The sequence below is a fragment of the Camarhynchus parvulus genome, chromosome 6, assembly GCF_901933205.1.
Source record: "Camarhynchus parvulus chromosome 6, STF_HiC, whole genome shotgun sequence".
In the NCBI taxonomy this organism is placed as follows: Eukaryota; Metazoa; Chordata; class Aves; order Passeriformes; family Thraupidae; genus Camarhynchus; species Camarhynchus parvulus.
The window spans coordinates 3,273,415-3,289,966 of NC_044576.1; the positions used below are offsets into that span (position 1 = coordinate 3,273,415).

The window sequence follows — 16,552 nt, forward strand, 5'->3', positions numbered from 1 at the left end:
GCCCCCGGGGAGGAGCGGCGCGATGGCGGCGGCGGGGCGGTGGCGCTGAGGATGATATCGCGATACGCGCGGAAACCGGTGCAGCCGTGAGTGGCCGCCGCTCCCCCGGTGCCCGGCGCGGCCCCGAGCCCCAGCGCGGTCCCGGTCGCGATCCCCCCGGCCCCGCTCCCGGGGCTGCCGCCCGCGCTGCCCCCAGCACCGAGCAGGGCCCCGTGACGGCCCGGTGACCTCCTGTCCCCGACGGGAGATGGTTCCCGGCATTCCCGGGATTCCTGAGCGCCGGTCCCGGCCGGACACCGGTGGGACAGAACGCGATTGAATCCCTGTAACCGGCTCTTATCCCCTGACCCAAGAGTTGGGTCAGTTCTGACTTGCTCGGCTCGTTTACTCTTGTTCTGTTTAATTTAATTCAGTGTAATTAATCTACAGGGATAATGGCGTCATCTCTGCTTTTAGGGAGCTGTACCTCAATTCGCAGCATCTTAGGTTTAAGTTTAATTGATTTTGAGGCCAAGACCTTAAAGTCCATATTTATCCTAGAGTTAGTTTTGACACCTGAAACCTAGAGCTTTGGCGACAAGAATTAGCTTTGTAATAGTAATAAATATCTGCACAGTCCTTGAGAAGCAGGAAAGAAAAGCCTATAAAACTTATCGGGAACTCCATAAATGCTTATTCTTGTAAGGTTTGCCAAGTTGCACTTCTGTTTCTCCAGACGAGGACTCCCCAAACATGCCCTGAGGCATCACCCACCGCCAGAGGCACGGGCTCAGGTGCGCTCAGCCACACCCACGGCTGAAAACCGAGCCCAGACCTCCAGGTACTTGTCCTGACACATCTGATCCAGCTGTTCTGGCACAGCCAGGCTTTGTTTGCTGACGCACTCGATCTGTCATTGTTTATTGTGGGCTGATTTGCTTTCTCTTTGTTTTTGTTTTTGGCTCGGCGTGGGCATTTCAGGGAGTCGGGAATCCGTAAGGGGTCGGATGATCATGGGGATGCATGGACTGCGAGTCAGGGTTGTGCTGACACCTCCACAGAGGACAGCTCAGTCTTCTCTTGGGGCTATGATGTGAGTAGAACATAATCATCCAAGCCAAATCGAGCACAGAAAGACGCTTGAAATACCAGTGCAAAGACACCTCAGAACAAAAATTATTGGATCTGTCAAAAAATCATGGTAGCGATTATAGAAACAACATTATTTTACTGCTTTCCATCTTTCAGTTCAAAACACATTAGGCTCATACTATTCTGTTAATATTCTGCATTTCCACTAAAAATTTTGGAAATGCAAATCATTAAGTGCACGAGTGTATCTATAAATGCTGTTATTGTGGAGCCCCAGGCATGGCTGGATGACTTTCAGATACTTGGTGTGAGTTTATCAAACTTCTGCATCCTTGCATGTTTCTCAAAATATGGGAAGGTCCTAAAACATTTTTTTGATTTAGAAATGTTTGGTTTATTCTCCTTCTCTTCTACCAAAGCCTAGTGTGTTGATGCCTTCTGGGAGGTGAGATGGAGCTGTTTATATTTAAATGATCCCAGAACTGACCCCATTTTCTGTCCACATGTAACAAAGGGCCTGACCATCCCTCAGGTTCAGTGCTTCCCACCAGTCTGCATTGCTTTTTGTGTTGCTGCTGTTTGTGGACACAACAAATCCTCCATTGCATTAAAATATCACTGAATTTTATCCTTCCTGTTTCTAGTCCTTTAAGTCTTGTAGCTTAATATAATAATATGGATATTTCAAAATGTTTTAATATTTTTTTCTGCTGTGTCAATGTAAGCTTTTTTTGTGGCTGCCATCCATCTTAAGAGCAGGCTGCTTCATCTCTGGGAGAAAATATTTTAAAGTTAAAATCTTTTTCTGCATTCCTGCTAAGCTCTAAACAAATAGTTGTGTGTTCCAATTATATTTTAAAAGATCAATTAAAAAAAACCTGCAAATGCTGTTCACGAGGTATTTTCTTTCCTCTCCAGGAATTTGACAAAGCTGCCACACAACAAGTTCAGCAGATGTTCAGACAGATTGATGAGCTTCTGTATGAGCAGAAAGAGGGCGTTCATGTTGAGGGACTGCGGGAAGAATGCCACCAGTGGTCCTCCAGCTTTCCTCACCTCAGGTATTTTATTAATGGGCTGGTGCTGCTGCCTTCCCTTCAAGGCACACAGTTGCTTTTAAAATGGGGCAGGGTGGGTTTATGCAGCTGTGCAGTAGCTAGAGATAAAAAGATCACTCTGGTGATGTGCCTGCCTGTCATTAATAAACATCCTCTTACCTCACACGTGATTCCTTGAACAGAGGTTTGTTGCTATCTTGACTGACTTGGCCTTAACAGAGCAGAGTTCTCTTAGAAAACTGAAAGTGTCACTAGGAAGACTGTGCAGCTTCCCAGGAGAACTTCTAGGATTTGCTGCTGTTCTTACACCCTTCAATAAGTGCACTGCACCGAGGTTTTCTGCTGTGTGTCTCCTTTGCTTTTGCCGTGGCAGGGTGGTGGGGAAGCAGGTGGTGGCCCCCACAGATGAAGGGTATGGATGGTACTCGAGCTCCCCCTCGGGCAGTTCGGCTCCCTCGGATGTAAGTTCACCACAGGAAAAGGATTCTGACGAGTAAGTACCAGCAGTGAGCCTGGATCATGCCAGGGTGGGAAGGCAGGTTTGTTCTCTGCTTCTTAGAGTGTGCAGCTTTCCTGTTAGGCTGAGTTTTGAACACAGCGCACTCTTTTTGTTTTGTTTTGGTTTTTGTTTTGTTTTTTAACTGAATTGAGTACACTTAGAATAGCAAGAACACATAGCTGTGCTTTTGCTGACTACAGTGAACTGGACAGTAAATAGAAATATCTTTGCTGCTGCTGAGTTCTTAAGAATATGTGTGTACTGTAGCTGGTTTTGTTATTAATCATCTGTTGAATTCGCCTAGACTTTAAAAACTAGAAAACACTGTTAGTGCTGCTTTTATTATTTAATGTTTTAGAATGCTTTCTAATCAGCTTTGGATATTTTTTCCCTGAAATTTCAGGTTCCTTAGCAAGAATTAAATGGTATCCTAACCAGAAGTTGTTACTTTAATTAATATTTTTTTTGGCCTCACTACTACTTGCCCTTAACAACCGTGCTTGTCTCTCAGTTATTTGAGGTGGAATAACAACTTATCTTTCTTTCTGCTTTCTGAAAACTATCACCTGTCCAGATTGAGTGTTTTGGGCAAGAAGGTGCCTCTTTTTGTTGCTCCTGCTCACAAAAAGGCTGACCCTTCCAAGCTTCCCACCTTGTGTTCCTCAGAGAGGGGTGAAGGGGAGGAGGAAGTCATTCTCTCCGAAGGCATAGTGGAGGAATACTTGGCATTTGACCACAGAGATGTGTAGGTATTGAAGATTAAAATACTGTCTTGGGGTTGCTGCAGTTAAGATACACATACTCAATGAATTTATTTCTCTTTTCTCTACAGAGCTTTCAAAGGCTTGAGGTTACCTGGGCACTGGGAATTTTCCCAACTTATTTCCTAGGACAATTTTTTTCACTAAATTATGTTTGGGAATTTTTTGATAGTTTTCACACTGTCCATTTTTATGCTTGGTTTAAATAGTTCATTCCATCCTAAGAGCCTGAGTATTTAATAATATGTGTTTAAACACCATTTATTTTTTACACTGTGTCAAATTCACTGCTGTTAGTTATGCAACAGCAGCGTGCTGCTTCTGTTTTGTACTGGCATGTTGGGTGGAGTTGTACCTTTCTGGATTTTTTTTCAGTGGTAGTTTTAAGAACTAGAGTGGATTTTATGCTTGTCAAGAAACAATTACCACTATATTTATCTTTTTACCCCTTTACATTATTCAGCCCTACAGTATGAACATATGACCTGGGTAAGGACTCTGGAGGGTGCTGTCAGTTCCTGACTATTTAATTTGTTTTAATAATTAAAGGCACTTATCTGCATGGACCATTAAATTAAAATTGTTATGTTTCTTGGTTTTACCAGACTACAGAGACATTGCTGCAGCAAAAAATATTACTCTCTTGTCTTCAGGATTCTGTCCTGTCATTAGATATGGAGCCTGACAATGTGATGAAGAAATATCACTGTAACAAATTATTCTGATTTTTTTTTTTGCTGTGAATTTGATCTCATGGGTTAATTATTGTTCATGGAGTATGATTTATAATCATTCTGTTAGGGAGATCAGGGTGGGTCAGTCATTTCTCACTGAGGTCAGTGGGAAAACTAAAAGTAAATATAATTTCTGGTGCAGGTAATGCTTACATTTTTACAGGGAGGAGGAGTTGCACGAGAGGAAGATGGGACTGTCCTCTGGCAGACGGAAATTGGGGTTTCCTCCTGTGTCTCCCTATTCCTGCATGAAGGATTCCGTGCTCACCTTTGTGTTTGATGATGTGTGGAGTGAAGTCCTGGTCTGCATGGAAGAATTGATCTGCAGGCACTGGGAAGGCTCAGCCTCTGGTAAGGATTCACAGTTAAGGTGAGGGGCTCAAAAGGGGATTTCAGCTGATTTTGCAAAGTGATATATTTAGGAATGATCTCTTCAGTGGGAACAAAAAGGTTATTTGCTAACAGTGTGAAACACATCTTCAAAAAACTTAGCAGAGCTTATCATCCAAGGGGACTCTCTAAAAAAAATTTGATTCATTGCACTGTCCATAACTGGCAATGCCAATATTGACAGGAACTCTGTTGCTTTGCACAGATGATGAGAAAAATATCATAGCAGTGGAAACGCTCCGAGCAGATGCCAGAAGCCCTTTGCAGCTGGATCCTCTGCCAGCACTGTTACCTCGGGTGCCACACACAAAGATGCCCTCGGTGGCATCAAATCTGGTAAGGATTGTAGCCAGCTGTTGTTTTGTGTGGGGATGAATCACAGTGCTACCTCAGCAGACAGAATGGTTGTGTTTAGGTCAATAACTAGTTTGGACTTTGTGTGAATGCTGGCTGTCTTTTCTCACACTTTAGTCCTGTTGTTACTCAGTTGGAAGTTTTAATTCCTACTTCCCTCCTTGAAACGGTATTTTATGTCTGTGTGTGACAACCATGTAGTGGCTGTTGATTCAGGATGTTGTTCTTTCCATAGTTTAATGTTTCAATTAAATGGAGAAATTAAGGAGTGTGTGGGGGATCCCATTCTCACAATAATAGTTAATTCATTCAGCAAGAAGGGAGAAATCTCTGCAGTTCTAAACCATTTTTTTTCCTCAGACACTGAATTTACCTGTATAATCCACTTTAGATGATTTGCATCTAGAGTGGTGAGCACCAAAGTGTTGCCTGTTTATTCCATTTTAATTCAGCTCTTTCCTTCTTATTTCTTTTTATTTCTTTATCCTTTCTTTCTTCCCCCTGCCTATCCCTTGTGTCCCCTTATTGTGTGTGTAGTGCCCAAAACCCAGAGGTGGCCGCAAAAGCAAAAAGAGGAGAAAAACACCTCAAGTATGTATGGGATTCAAGCTCTGCTATTTCTATTTGCTCTTCTTATGGTGGGTGGAATATGATGGTTTTTTTCAGATCAGTCTGTATCTCAGAAAAGGACTTTGCAGATCTGTTCTTGACATAAAATGTCAACGTATACTGAAAATTATTTTCGTAAAGCTTCTGATTGTAGTCATTGTTGGAAGATCAGCAAATGAGCTGCTCAGTTGGAAAATACTGAGTATTAGGACATTTTCTAAGCACTATCATTCAAAAGAAATTAAATGCTAAGATCCCCTAGCTGGGGAAATAATATAACTGAGTATATATCTGGATGTCATGGAAGAAGTTAATGATTTTTCTCCAAAGTGATATACAAAGTCTATAAATACTTCTCTGTGTGTGTCTCTGCCAAACAGTAATTTCCTTATTTTGTTTTAATTTCAGGTAAGTCTCTCTCAAGGGTCTAGTAGTAGTTCTCAGCGTAACCTGAATGGCTTGATGGTGATCCATGGGATCCAGTTACACCAAAGGAACCTGCCTGTAGTGGAGAAAACACTGTAAGAGCTATAGATCACCTCTAGTAAATAAAGTAGAGCACTCTCTCAGTGAGAGGGATTCGACCCAAAACCTTGTAGGATAAAATCCTCTGCCAGAGAAAGCAGTTAGTTATTAGTTATTTTCCTGCTTGGTTATTTGTTTATTTGTCCTTTGTGAAAATTGATATAGTTACTGTTGTAGTAGTGAGCCCCTGATTGGGGACAATGAGTATTGACTCCATGATTGTAGAAGGCTGATTAATTGCTCTATTATACTATATTATACCATATTATACTATATTACTAAGAAACTTATCATCCTTTTCAGACAGTCCAATACAGACAGATCTAATTGGTCAAGGAATCCAAACACCATCACTTGTGTTCCATTAAGAAACCACCCTTTGGTAAACAAATCTACATAACACATTCCACATGTGCACAACAACAGGTGCAGCAAGTGAAGATAAGAATTGTTTCTCATTCTTTTCTCTGAGCTTTCTCACAGCTTCTCAGGAAAGTCCTGGGAGAGCGATGTCTCTCTCTGTTCAGAGCATATGTGATTACCACAAGTTACATTAAAAATCAACACACATAATTTCTGCCCACATATTTTATGATTAAAGTCACCTGTAGGTGAGCACTTTGCTAACAGCTGTTGTCATGCTGATTGTGGAAGTTTGTAGGTAATCCCGATATGGGAAGAGACAAGAATCTTGACTCCATGTTTTAGAAGGCTGATTTATTATTTTATGATATATATTATATTAAAAGTAAATGATATATTAAAACTATACTAAAAGAATAGAAGAAAGGATTTCATCAGAAGGCTTGAAAGGAAAGAAGTGGAATGATAACAAAATCTTGTGACTGACCAGCGAGTCCGAGCCAGCTGACTGTGATTGGCCATTAATTAAAAACAACCACATGAGACCAATCACAGATGCACCTGTTGCATTCCACAGCAGCAGATAATTATCATTTACATTTTGTTTCTGAGGCCTCTCAGCTTCTCAAGAGAAAAAATCCTGGCAAAGGGATTTTTCAGAAAATATCATGGCTACAGCTGACCATCTCTCTTTTGGTCTTGTAATTTTGTTGTTGTTGTTGTTAGGGACCTGGATGACAACCGGCCAGGTTCGAGCTCCCTCCTCTCTACCCGGGCATGGCCAAACCGTCCCCTGGAGCTCAGCACCTCGTCCCTGTCCCGCTGCACCAGGAGGAGGAACCCTCCCCCACGGACCCTGCATCCCATCGGGACCCCGCGCTCCGGGGACGACGTCTGCAGGCGCCTGTAGGTCCCCAAAACAGCACCAGGGGCAGAGAGCAGCCCTGGGCAGGGAGAGGAGCTGCTCCTTAAAGCACAACTCTCCTGAGAAAGCTGAGTTCTTAAAGCTGATGTTCAGTGTGCTGCCAGCTGTGATTCAGTGTATCACACACATTGCCATATTCATGTAGTTTTGCAGGTGACAATAGATCTCAGTCTGTCCTCTGCAAGCAAAGTGAACGCCACCATCTCCTCCTTGACATGGCTCTCTCTTTCTGCAGACTATTTTCAAGATAAATTTAAAAGTCTGCAGTTTTTGGAGGTCATACTGCATGTTGCTATCCTAACCCAGAGTGGACTATAAAGATGGTTGTCTGACTGACCAAAGGGCTCTTAGTGAGCCCTCAGTTACATCTAGAATATCTTTCTTTTATTTTGAACAGTGACCTGACTGAATGGAGTAATTTACAGGGACCACAGGGTATCAGGAAACAATGCAGGATTTGATAGACCTGTCTATTTCACATGTTCTAGATTTATGTAGTTTACTTCTAGTTTTGTTGTTTATCTATAAATTCATCCAGTTTGTCTCTCTGTTGAGGCACTTATTCCTTGTCCCTTCATAACTGGTGTTTTTCCTTCCAGTATTTTGTGTTTCTGTTCCCCTTTCCTCAGGCTTTAGTCAATGTAAGAAATACTGACCTCTCTGCTTTATTAAAATGTGCCTTGGTTTGGAAAGACAGGTATCTGCTAAGGAAGGCAGGAGCCTCCCCTGAAATGGAAAATGTAAACCCCCCCTCTCTGAATTGCTATAAATTTTAAATTAAGAGTCTCTCAGGTAAAAAATATGGGAGCAGGAAATAACAGTTTTTTAATAGGGAAGAAAATAAAAAGATAAAATAAACAATGCAGTAGACCAAAACAACACTGGTAGAGTCAGAACCCAACCTGACACCCTGTGGGTCAGGGTGTTGGTGGCAGTCCCATTGGAATTGTGGCTGCAGCCCTCCTGAAGTGTCAGATGTGATTTTGCTGGAGCAGGGATCCTGTAGAAAGGTGCAGTCTTCCTCTGAAGATCCAGTGGAAGAGTTAGCTGCTGTTCCTCTGGGAAATCCAGTGGAGAAGCCGTGCTGGTGTTCCAGAATCTTAAATTATATCTGGGCAGGAATTCTTGGCTTCTCCGTCTGGGCTCACATCTCCCACTGGGATGCTGTAGTTCTTACCAGTCATACAGTGACATTCAATGGCCTCTTATCAGCAGATGTCTCTCCAGAAGGAGGAGTGATTATGAAAGAGATAAGGAAAACTGCCCATTGAACAGAAGACAACTGCCATAGAGATGGCAAATGACATTCAATGGCCTCTTATCAGCAGATGTCTCTCCAGAAGGAGGAGTGATTGTGAAAGAGATAAGGAAAACTGCCCATTGAACAGAAGACAACTGCCATAGAGATGGCAAATAGAATACAATTTGCTTGACAATCCAGGACAAAACCTATTTTAAAATTTAAGGAGAGCACTAGGAAAGTCTTTTTCAGATGGTTTGAAGCTTTTCCAAGGTATTGTTACAGAACAGTCAACTTGAGAAAGCCAAAGAAACGGACAACATTACACCTTTCCGCCTGCCAAACATATTAACTGTGTGTTTCTTCTGTTCTTACTGGTGCATTCCAGCCTGACTGCACAGGAGCAGCTGACCTCACCCTCCCCACTGCTGCTGAACAGGAATCACCCCCTGCCACCCATTGCCACCACCACAGAGCGTGGGAGCGCCACAGGACCCCACAGGCAAACGGTAACAGGCACAAGAATCTCATTTTGTTACTGGGTAATCACTGCTGGTCAAATTACCCAGCCCAAGAGTTCCAATTTATTTCTTGTTTTGTGACAGAAGGTCAAATAGATGATCAAACAGAAAAATGTTGTATCGGTTTTGAGCAACAGCATCACCCACGCTTACCTGCTTAGTTCTAATGCCAATTGAACGTTTCCCTCCTCATAACTAGGTATAAAATAATTCAATTTGAAAATTAGCTTTAATTCCTGGGTTAATTATTTTCAATGAACTGCTGCATTAAGAAAAAGTCATAACTCTGTCATTTCTCCTTGCAGAAACCTCGCGGGAACTCGAGCCGTGCTTACAGTGTCACGACACAAGAAGACACTCACCAGCAGCTCCAGGAGCAGCTGTTCTTACCTGATCCCTTCTCTAGGCCTAGCACAACCAGCACATCCTCGGTAAAGCATGGCTAATTACACCAGATCATCCTTAATTACTGAAAAGGGTGCTTTGAGAATTAACATTAATCCATCTCCAGTCTGTTTCAGTATCACATACTCTCAGTTTAATTTATTGGAACTCCTACTCTACTGGTACCTTCTTGTATGTAACAACTTGTTTTTATCTAAATTTTGAAAGCTGTCATTTCAGCACAGCTTTTAAATAGCTGCTTGATTGGTTTCTGTGTATAATTTCAACATCCTGGACTCAGCAGTTATAAAATCTGCTTTGGAACAGTACAATATCCTGAATTGGAAAGACTGCCTCTAACTGGCCCAGTGATCATTCTAAATAAGTGGTAGAAAAGTGTATTTTCTACTTCTAAAGTTGATTTGACCTTTCTTTAAAACTTTCCTTAGACCTTCACAACATCTAACTCATTACCAAATACACGTGTTTAAGTAGTTTTTAGTTGTATTATAATCTTGCTGACTTTTTTTTCATGCAAACAGAAATAACTTGAGCTGTTTTTCCAGCCCCATTCCCAGCGCCGCCGTTCTTGCACTGTTATTGATTACAGTAATCAATCCTGGACAAGGAGAGGATCCACAAGTTCAGGTATGCCAAGCAGTCACAGGGCTTAGTAAGAGCAAACAAAGGAGGCTTTTGGGACAGGGATGCATTTCCTACAGGGGTACATTCCTACAGGTAATTTACACTTTTTCAGAGTTCCATCCATGTCTTTAATTTACCATTATACAGATGTTATCCTTGCTATGTCCTACTGTACTCCAGAGTATAGTTGAGTGCATTTTGTTGGACTTTTTTTGTTTTTATTACCACCAAGTATTTAAATCAAGTAAGGAAGCTTAATGTCATCAGCCCCAGTGCCTCTCAGTGTCCAAGTTTTCAAAGCAGTTGTCAGCTTAAACAGAAATAGTAACTTGAGGTTAACAGAAGGCACTAAAACTGAAGTAACTTGTTCTTAAATGAGGAGTGGTTCCTACTGAAATTAAATATCTGCCCTCCTCCCCCCCAAAAAAAATGCAAGATGAGTTTTATGACTGCTGTATTGACAAAAACAATTTAAATTAGCAGAAAAGCTTTGTAGACACAAATACTTAGTGAAATATCAAGGAATGCAGTCGCTCCCTGCAATGCAGCAACTCGGCAAACACAATCTTTGCCCTTTTTGAAAGTTATAAATAATGCAGTTGGTAGCCATGTGTTAGACTAAAAGAGATTTTAGATGTATTTGATACTTAGCTGTAATTCCTTCCCAAAGTCTTGAGGCTGTCCATGATCTCTTGTTTGTCAGGTCTTCCATCACATGGTTCTGTGAAAGCCCACGGCCGAAGTGGATCAGGCACAAAGAGCAAACAGAGGCACTGATGTGCCATGGAGGAGCATCCACCCATCCATCCCTCTCCAGAGAGTCATGAACCACCTCTCTTTCCCAGCAAGGTCAACATTGTTTACACAGAGTTTTCAAACACCCTTCCTTACAGATAGTTATTTTTATATAAATCTAAGCAGCAGCTGCCAAAGATTAGAAGGGATGCACTTAAACATTCCAGTAGAGAAAGTGATGCTCCAGTGGAAGGGTGAATACATTCCAGTGAAGCCCAACTCCTAGGAAACCCAGCAAACACTGTCAGTGTGTGCTTGTGCTGTTTTCCATGAGGCTGGTGACAGGTTCATGTCCTTACAGGTACTGCAGGACCTGCTCATTTTTTCCTTAGGAAGCCTTCCACAGCTGTAGTGATTTACATTTTTTTAAAAAGTGTATTTATATGATTCAATATGTTTAAAGCAATATTGTACTAGCAAAAGCAAGCACTCAGCTTAGGCAAGTGATGAATGCTGTGGTAGCTGCAGCAGGAGCTGTGTCTGCCCTGCGTGACAGACCCAGCAGAGGCATTTGCTGGAGTTGGCCTTGTGGCTCCAGATAAGACAAATGAAACCATAGAGTACAGGCTTCTCAAATTAAGTGATTAGTTGAAGGTCTTACTCCCAAACAGTAAGTGCCAGACTGAAATGTAAAAACAAACTGAGGTAACCACTGGCTGTATTTAAACAAAGTTAGGACTCTCCACAAAAAGTTGTTCCTTTCTAGTCCAATTAAAGAGCACTGTTTTCCTGTATTTTCTTATTATTCTTCAAATTACAGTTCAAAATAGAAAAAAAACCTTCTTATTATTCGTTATGACATGGCTCCCCTATTTCCCCACTCCAGACCAGCTAATAATTTTTCATCCATACTGAAGCTCACGAGTCCAGTTGATCCAAACATGCTTTAATCAAAAACAGAGAACTGTGCAAATATAACTCGGTTAATCTGCCTTTGCATTTCCAGAAGTTAAAAAAAAAAACAAAAAAAGCAGCTCTGAGCTCAATCTTAAGTTTTCAGAGAGAGAAGCTGATGCTCACCAGAGACCTCTACTCACTAAACCACTTCAAAATACAATTTCTCTTCTGTGACACTGTGCAGTGTGTCAGTTATGTCAGGCAAAGTGCAGATAACATCCCATTTGTACCCGTGCCATTCCTCAGGGACTGAGGGAATTTTCTGTAGCACAAGAGTTACAAAAGCAGACAAATAAACTTGAATAGACTTCTGTAAACATGATGTAGTGCTTTACAGCCTAGAGGAGTCAGTGGGTTTAAAAAATGCAGTCACCTCCTAAGGCCATTTTTGTTTTTTGTACAGATGGCTGACACCAGGGACTGCTCCTGGACTGTTATTTATTTATTTTGTGTAATAAATGTAACCTTCAAGCCCTGTGTTATAAACCACAACCATATGCTCTACTTTCTCAGAATCAGGGTTATTTTTCAGAGCAGACAAGTAAAAGGGAACAGAGAGACCATCTTCCTCTGGCTTCCCCCCCAGGAGCTGCTGTTGAAGCTGTGAGAGCCGTCAGCTCTCAAAGTGTTCACCTCGAGACTCCTACACCTTTGAAAAATGATCCTCCCTGGATGTGTGCAGGATTTGACTGAAATCAGAACAGTCAACACAATTGGCTTATTTTAAGTAACTTATTTAGTAGACATACAGAGAACTGAGAAAGCAAAACTCTGAAAAAAACCCAACCTTCTAGTTTATTAAATCAGCAATTTTCCAAACTATCTTTATAAAAACTACTGGAACATCTGAAAAAGACCTGTTGAGCTGATATGCAAAGACCTTTAAAAATAGCAGGAGGTTTGTTACAGAAGAAATGTGTGAACAGCACACATGGATCTCAACTGCAGAGCACCCAAAGGGTTGGAGACAGTAGCACAGGAATGTCTTGTCTTCCTTGTTCAGCATGGATTCCATGTCATGCCTCCCACTTACAGCCAGTCAGTGCACACAGTCCGAAACAGGGGCCCAGAAAACACCCAAAATTCTCCCAAATCCACGTTTCCACACAAACTGAAACCTGGCATTTCAGTCTACGCTGTTCCTTCTGCCTTTCTTTTCTTGCCTGAGGTCTTCTTTCCTCCTTTCTTAGGAGCGTTGCCATACTTTGCTTCCAGATGGGCAAAGAAGTTATCCATTTCCTTTTCTCGTTCTTTGCTTCGGCGCTGGGGAGGGCGAAAAGAAAACCAACCAAACTCAAACCTTTTGGAACTTCCCAAACTGCTTATCCTATTGAAATTTGATAGCTACACAAAATCTTGGACTACATCAAACACATTAAAGACAAGCTACAGGAAGTTTAGTATCATCATTAAAACTCTCTTGTGAAACTGCCTAAAACTAGAAGTTACTGCATAAGTACTCCAAACATTTAACTCTTGGAAATTTTAAAATAGACACAGGTAATAAAATCCATACTGTACTCTGATTCTAATTAAATTAAAGCACATAGTTAACATTAAGGCCAGGTTTTAACCTCAGGAATTCAGAAGATATGCAAGGATCCAAAATCAACGACGCTCAGGGAAAACACAATTATAAGCCAGTAACAAAATTATGTGCAAGAAACAGAAGAAGCCTTACTTTAATCAGCGCTTGCAAGTCATTTTCTCCACCTAGGCCCAGCTCATCTAGAGTCTTTTTTGCCTCTATAGCTTCTTTTTCTGCCTAAAAGAGCAAATAAGGTTTTTTAAAGAAGTATTTTGCATGTTATCTGACCATGTCTTACAGGACTTACTGAATGCTTTTTGGGCATCTGTGTACAAATAGCTGCAGGGGGAGTGCAAAGGGTTTCCCAGTTTGGCCACAAATAAGGAATCAAGCAAGGGAAGCCCATTCTGGTTCCACCATTTAGCAGAGCAGGAAGTTTTTCTGCTCTTTCACAGTGTTGCATGTCATGTTTGTCCCCCACCCTTTTTTTTTGTTGTTTTGGTAGATACTACAATAGCTTAAAGGTTACTGTGATTTGCATATAACGTTCTGCAAAGTGTCCCAAAAGCATACAGGAGTCCATTTAGGCCAGAGCCAACCAAAATGTGTTTTCACCACTTGCTTGTTTTTGTTAATCCAGCAACTCCCAGCTTTGTAGATAAATGCAGGGACATGCTAAACTGTAATAAGCCATTGTGTATAATAAGGAAATAAAGCAGTAGAAAAGCCTTTCACAATCATTTGGACTGGGGGGGTGATGACCACGGGTGACCAGAAGTGAACAGTAAGGTGTGTAACCCAACAATCCTGTGACAAACATCTCGGGAACAGCGTTACTTATTTCTGCCAAGGTTCTGGTAATTAATTGCTGCAACCTACCCGCTTTCTTCTGGACATCATCTTCTGCTTTGACTCCTTTACAAAAGCCTTGTAGGATGGCACCTCCCCGGAGTCGATGGCTCGCTCAATGATCTCCCGTATCCTGGGCTCATCCGTGTAGTCCACGCACAGCACAGACTCCATGATCCGATCCATGTCACCCTTGAAATTCATGTACGCTGCCTTCACATCAGCCAACTCTTCCTCCGAGTTTTTGTAGCTACTCTTGAACTCTTCGATGTCTTTCACGGTGACCTGGAGCAAAGAGGCGATGCTTTGCAACTTACAGGACTTACTCACCATGAGGATTTAAGAGAAAACACATAAAAACAAAAAGGGGAGGTGTCTCCCAGCCCCATCCCGCTCTCACCTTGAACAGCAGCTGCCAGTACTCCAGCCAGTCCCGCCCGTCCTGCAGCACCTCGGCGTCCTCATCCACCATGCCCGTCTCATCGTACACCGCGCGCTGCTTCTCATCGCTCAGCACGGCGTACACCTTGCCCAGGATCTGCGGGACACGGGAGCGGCCGGGAGGATCCGTGGGATGGTCACTCGGGGAGCGGTCACTTGGGGGTCAGGCACCCAGGGAGCACTGGGGTGGTCGTTCAGGGTCGGGGCTGGGCAGTGGGGTGGGCAGTCAGAGTCGGGGCTGGTCACTGGGCAGTCAGGGTCGGTTGCCCGGGGTTCAGTCACTTGGGGGACAGCGGATCAGAGCGCCAGTCCCTTCTGGAGTGGAGGGTCGGTCTCGCTCGTGGCCACCGCCCCCGTCCCTCCCTCTGTCTCTCCTTCCCTTTCTCCCTCCGTATTTCTCCTCACCTGGAAGCGGCGCGTGGCCTCCTCCTTCTGCTCGGCCGGGACGCGGTCGGGGTGCAGGCGCAGCGAGGCGCGGTGGTAGCCGCGGCGGATGTCCTTCTCGGACGCGCCGCGCCGCACGCCCAGCACACCGTACAGGTCCGCGGTCCCGAACGCGGCCTCGCACTGCTGCGACAGCGCCATCCTGCTCCGCCGGCGCCGCGACCAACGCCCCACCGTCCTTCCCGCCCGCTCCGCGCCCGGGCTGCTCCTCCGCGGCTGCGCCGGACGGGAAAAGCCCGCGGGCGAAGCTGAGGGGCGGTGCCGATGCTGAGGGAAGGCGGGGGGGCGGCCATGATGAGGGCAGGCTGAGGGGAGGCACCGCTGAGGGGGGGCGGAGGGCCGGCCATGTTCTGGGGAGGCTGAGGGGGGGCGCTGCTGAGGTGAAGCGGTGGCGGTGCGGCGGCGGCGCCGCTGACGGGAGGAGGTGACAGTGTGGCGGCGGCGCTGCTGTGGGGAGGCGATGACGGTGCGGCGGCGCCGTTGACGAGAAGCGGCGGCAATACGGCGGCGGCGCCGCTGAGGGGAGGAGGTGACGGTGCGGCAGCGGCGCCGCTGACGGGAAGCGGTGACGGTGCGGCGGCGCCGTTGAGGGGAAGCGGCGGCAATACGGCGGCGGCGCCGCTGAGGGGAGGCGGGGGGCTGGCCATGTTGAGGGGAGGCTGAGGGGAGGAACCGCTGAGGGGAGGCGGGGGGCCGGCCATGTTCGGGAGAGCCTGAGGGGTGGCACCGCTGCGGGGAGGCGGTGACGGTGCGGCGGCGGCCCCGCTGGCGGGAAGCGGGGGTGATGCGATTGCAGAGCCGCTGAGGGGAGGCGGGGGGCTGGCCATGTTTGGGGGAGGATGAGGGGAGGCACAGCTGAGGGGAGGCGGGGGGCTGGCCATGTTTGGGGGAGGATGAGGGGAGGCACAGCTGAGGGAGAGGCGGGGGGCCCGCCATGTTGAGGGGAGGCTGTGGGGAGGCACAGCTGAGGAGAGGCGGGGGGCCCGCCATGTTGGAGGGAGCCCGAGCGTCGGCCCCGCCGAGCTGGGCGGCCGCGGCCTCTGCGCCCCTTAGAGAGCTTGGGATGGCGGGGAGCTCTTTGTTGGGTTGCCTCCATGACCTGCTGGGGTCGGTGGGATCGGGCCGGCAGTGGGGCAGGAAGGGGCGCACCCCGGCCCCTCAGGGCGCGTTGGGGGGGCCTCGCTGCCTCCGTGACGCGCTGGAGCCGCCGCTGAGCGCGGCCTCCTGCCCGCGACCGCCGCGAGCGCTTTGGCCCAGTTACCGTCGGTAAAATCAATTTTGTGATTTTATCCTCGGCTTCTCACATCCCGCCGGTAAACAACCGGCTCTGCTGGCTTTTGGGAGTGGGCAGGCCCTGGCAAAGGATGCCCAGAGAAGTTGGGGCTGCCCCTGGATCCCTGGAAGTGTCCGAGGCCAGGCTGGACTTCGGGGCTTGGAGCGGCCTGGGATAGTGGAAGGGGGTGGAACTGGATGGGGTTTAAGGTCCCTTCGCACCCAACCCATTCCATGATTCTTTTGT

The 16,552-nt window shown here is 45.4% G+C and overlaps 2 protein-coding genes across 3 annotated transcripts; one reads left to right on the top strand and one right to left on the bottom strand.

Annotated features, from left to right (window-relative positions):
* The first annotated feature begins 11 nt into the window (after positions 1-11).
* Positions 12-11,943, top strand: FAM149B1 (family with sequence similarity 149 member B1). Of its 2 annotated transcripts, XM_030951292.1 has the most exons (15): positions 12-86; positions 716-820; positions 961-1,072; positions 1,990-2,132; positions 2,503-2,622; positions 3,203-3,373; positions 4,287-4,474; positions 4,719-4,849; positions 5,405-5,458; positions 5,885-5,997; positions 7,091-7,270; positions 8,918-9,038; positions 9,356-9,481; positions 10,001-10,082; positions 10,783-11,943. In XM_030951292.1, the coding sequence occupies exons 1-15, from the start codon at positions 52-54 to the stop codon at positions 10,854-10,856; spliced, it is 1,755 nt and encodes a 584-aa protein (XP_030807152.1). In that variant the 5' UTR covers positions 12-51; the 3' UTR covers positions 10,857-11,943. The 2 variants fall into 2 exon arrangements, with proteins under 2 accessions (XP_030807152.1, XP_030807153.1); XM_030951293.1 differs by lacking the exon at positions 5,405-5,458.
* Positions 11,944-12,543: 600 nt separating this feature from the next.
* DNAJC9 (DnaJ heat shock protein family (Hsp40) member C9) lies at positions 12,544-15,273 on the bottom strand. Its single transcript, XM_030951295.1, has 5 exons — positions 14,995-15,273; positions 14,549-14,686; positions 14,179-14,433; positions 13,453-13,536; positions 12,544-13,034 (listed from the first exon to the last, which is right to left on the bottom strand). The coding sequence occupies exons 1-5, from the start codon at positions 15,172-15,174 to the stop codon at positions 12,903-12,905; spliced, it is 789 nt and encodes a 262-aa protein (XP_030807155.1). The 5' UTR covers positions 15,175-15,273; the 3' UTR covers positions 12,544-12,902.
* Between the last annotated feature and the right edge of the window lie 1,279 nt (positions 15,274-16,552).

What these genes read in the sequence shown, in the direction of transcription:
- FAM149B1 (XM_030951292.1), top strand. Translation starts at nt 52, where the DNA reads ATGATATCGCGATACGCGCGGAAACCGGTGCAGCC. An exon ending in GACGACGTCTGCAGGCGCCT is followed by an intron (nt 7,271 to 8,917) that starts GTAGGTCCCCAA and finishes GGTGCATTCCAG; the next exon opens with CCTGACTGCACAGGAGCAGC. An exon ending in GAGAGGATCCACAAGTTCAG is followed by an intron (nt 10,083 to 10,782) that starts GTATGCCAAGCA and finishes CTTGTTTGTCAG; the next exon opens with GTCTTCCATCACATGGTTCT.
- DNAJC9 (XM_030951295.1), bottom strand. Translation starts at nt 15,174, where the DNA reads ATGGCGCTGTCGCAGCAGTGCGAGGCCGCGTTCGGGACCGCGGACCTG. An exon ending in AGGCCACGCGCCGCTTCCAG is followed by an intron (nt 14,687 to 14,994) that starts GTGAGGAGAAAT and finishes CGTGTCCCGCAG; the next exon opens with ATCCTGGGCAAGGTGTACGC. An exon ending in TGATGTCCAGAAGAAAGCGG is followed by an intron (nt 13,537 to 14,178) that starts GTAGGTTGCAGC and finishes TTGCTCTTTTAG; the next exon opens with GCAGAAAAAGAAGCTATAGA.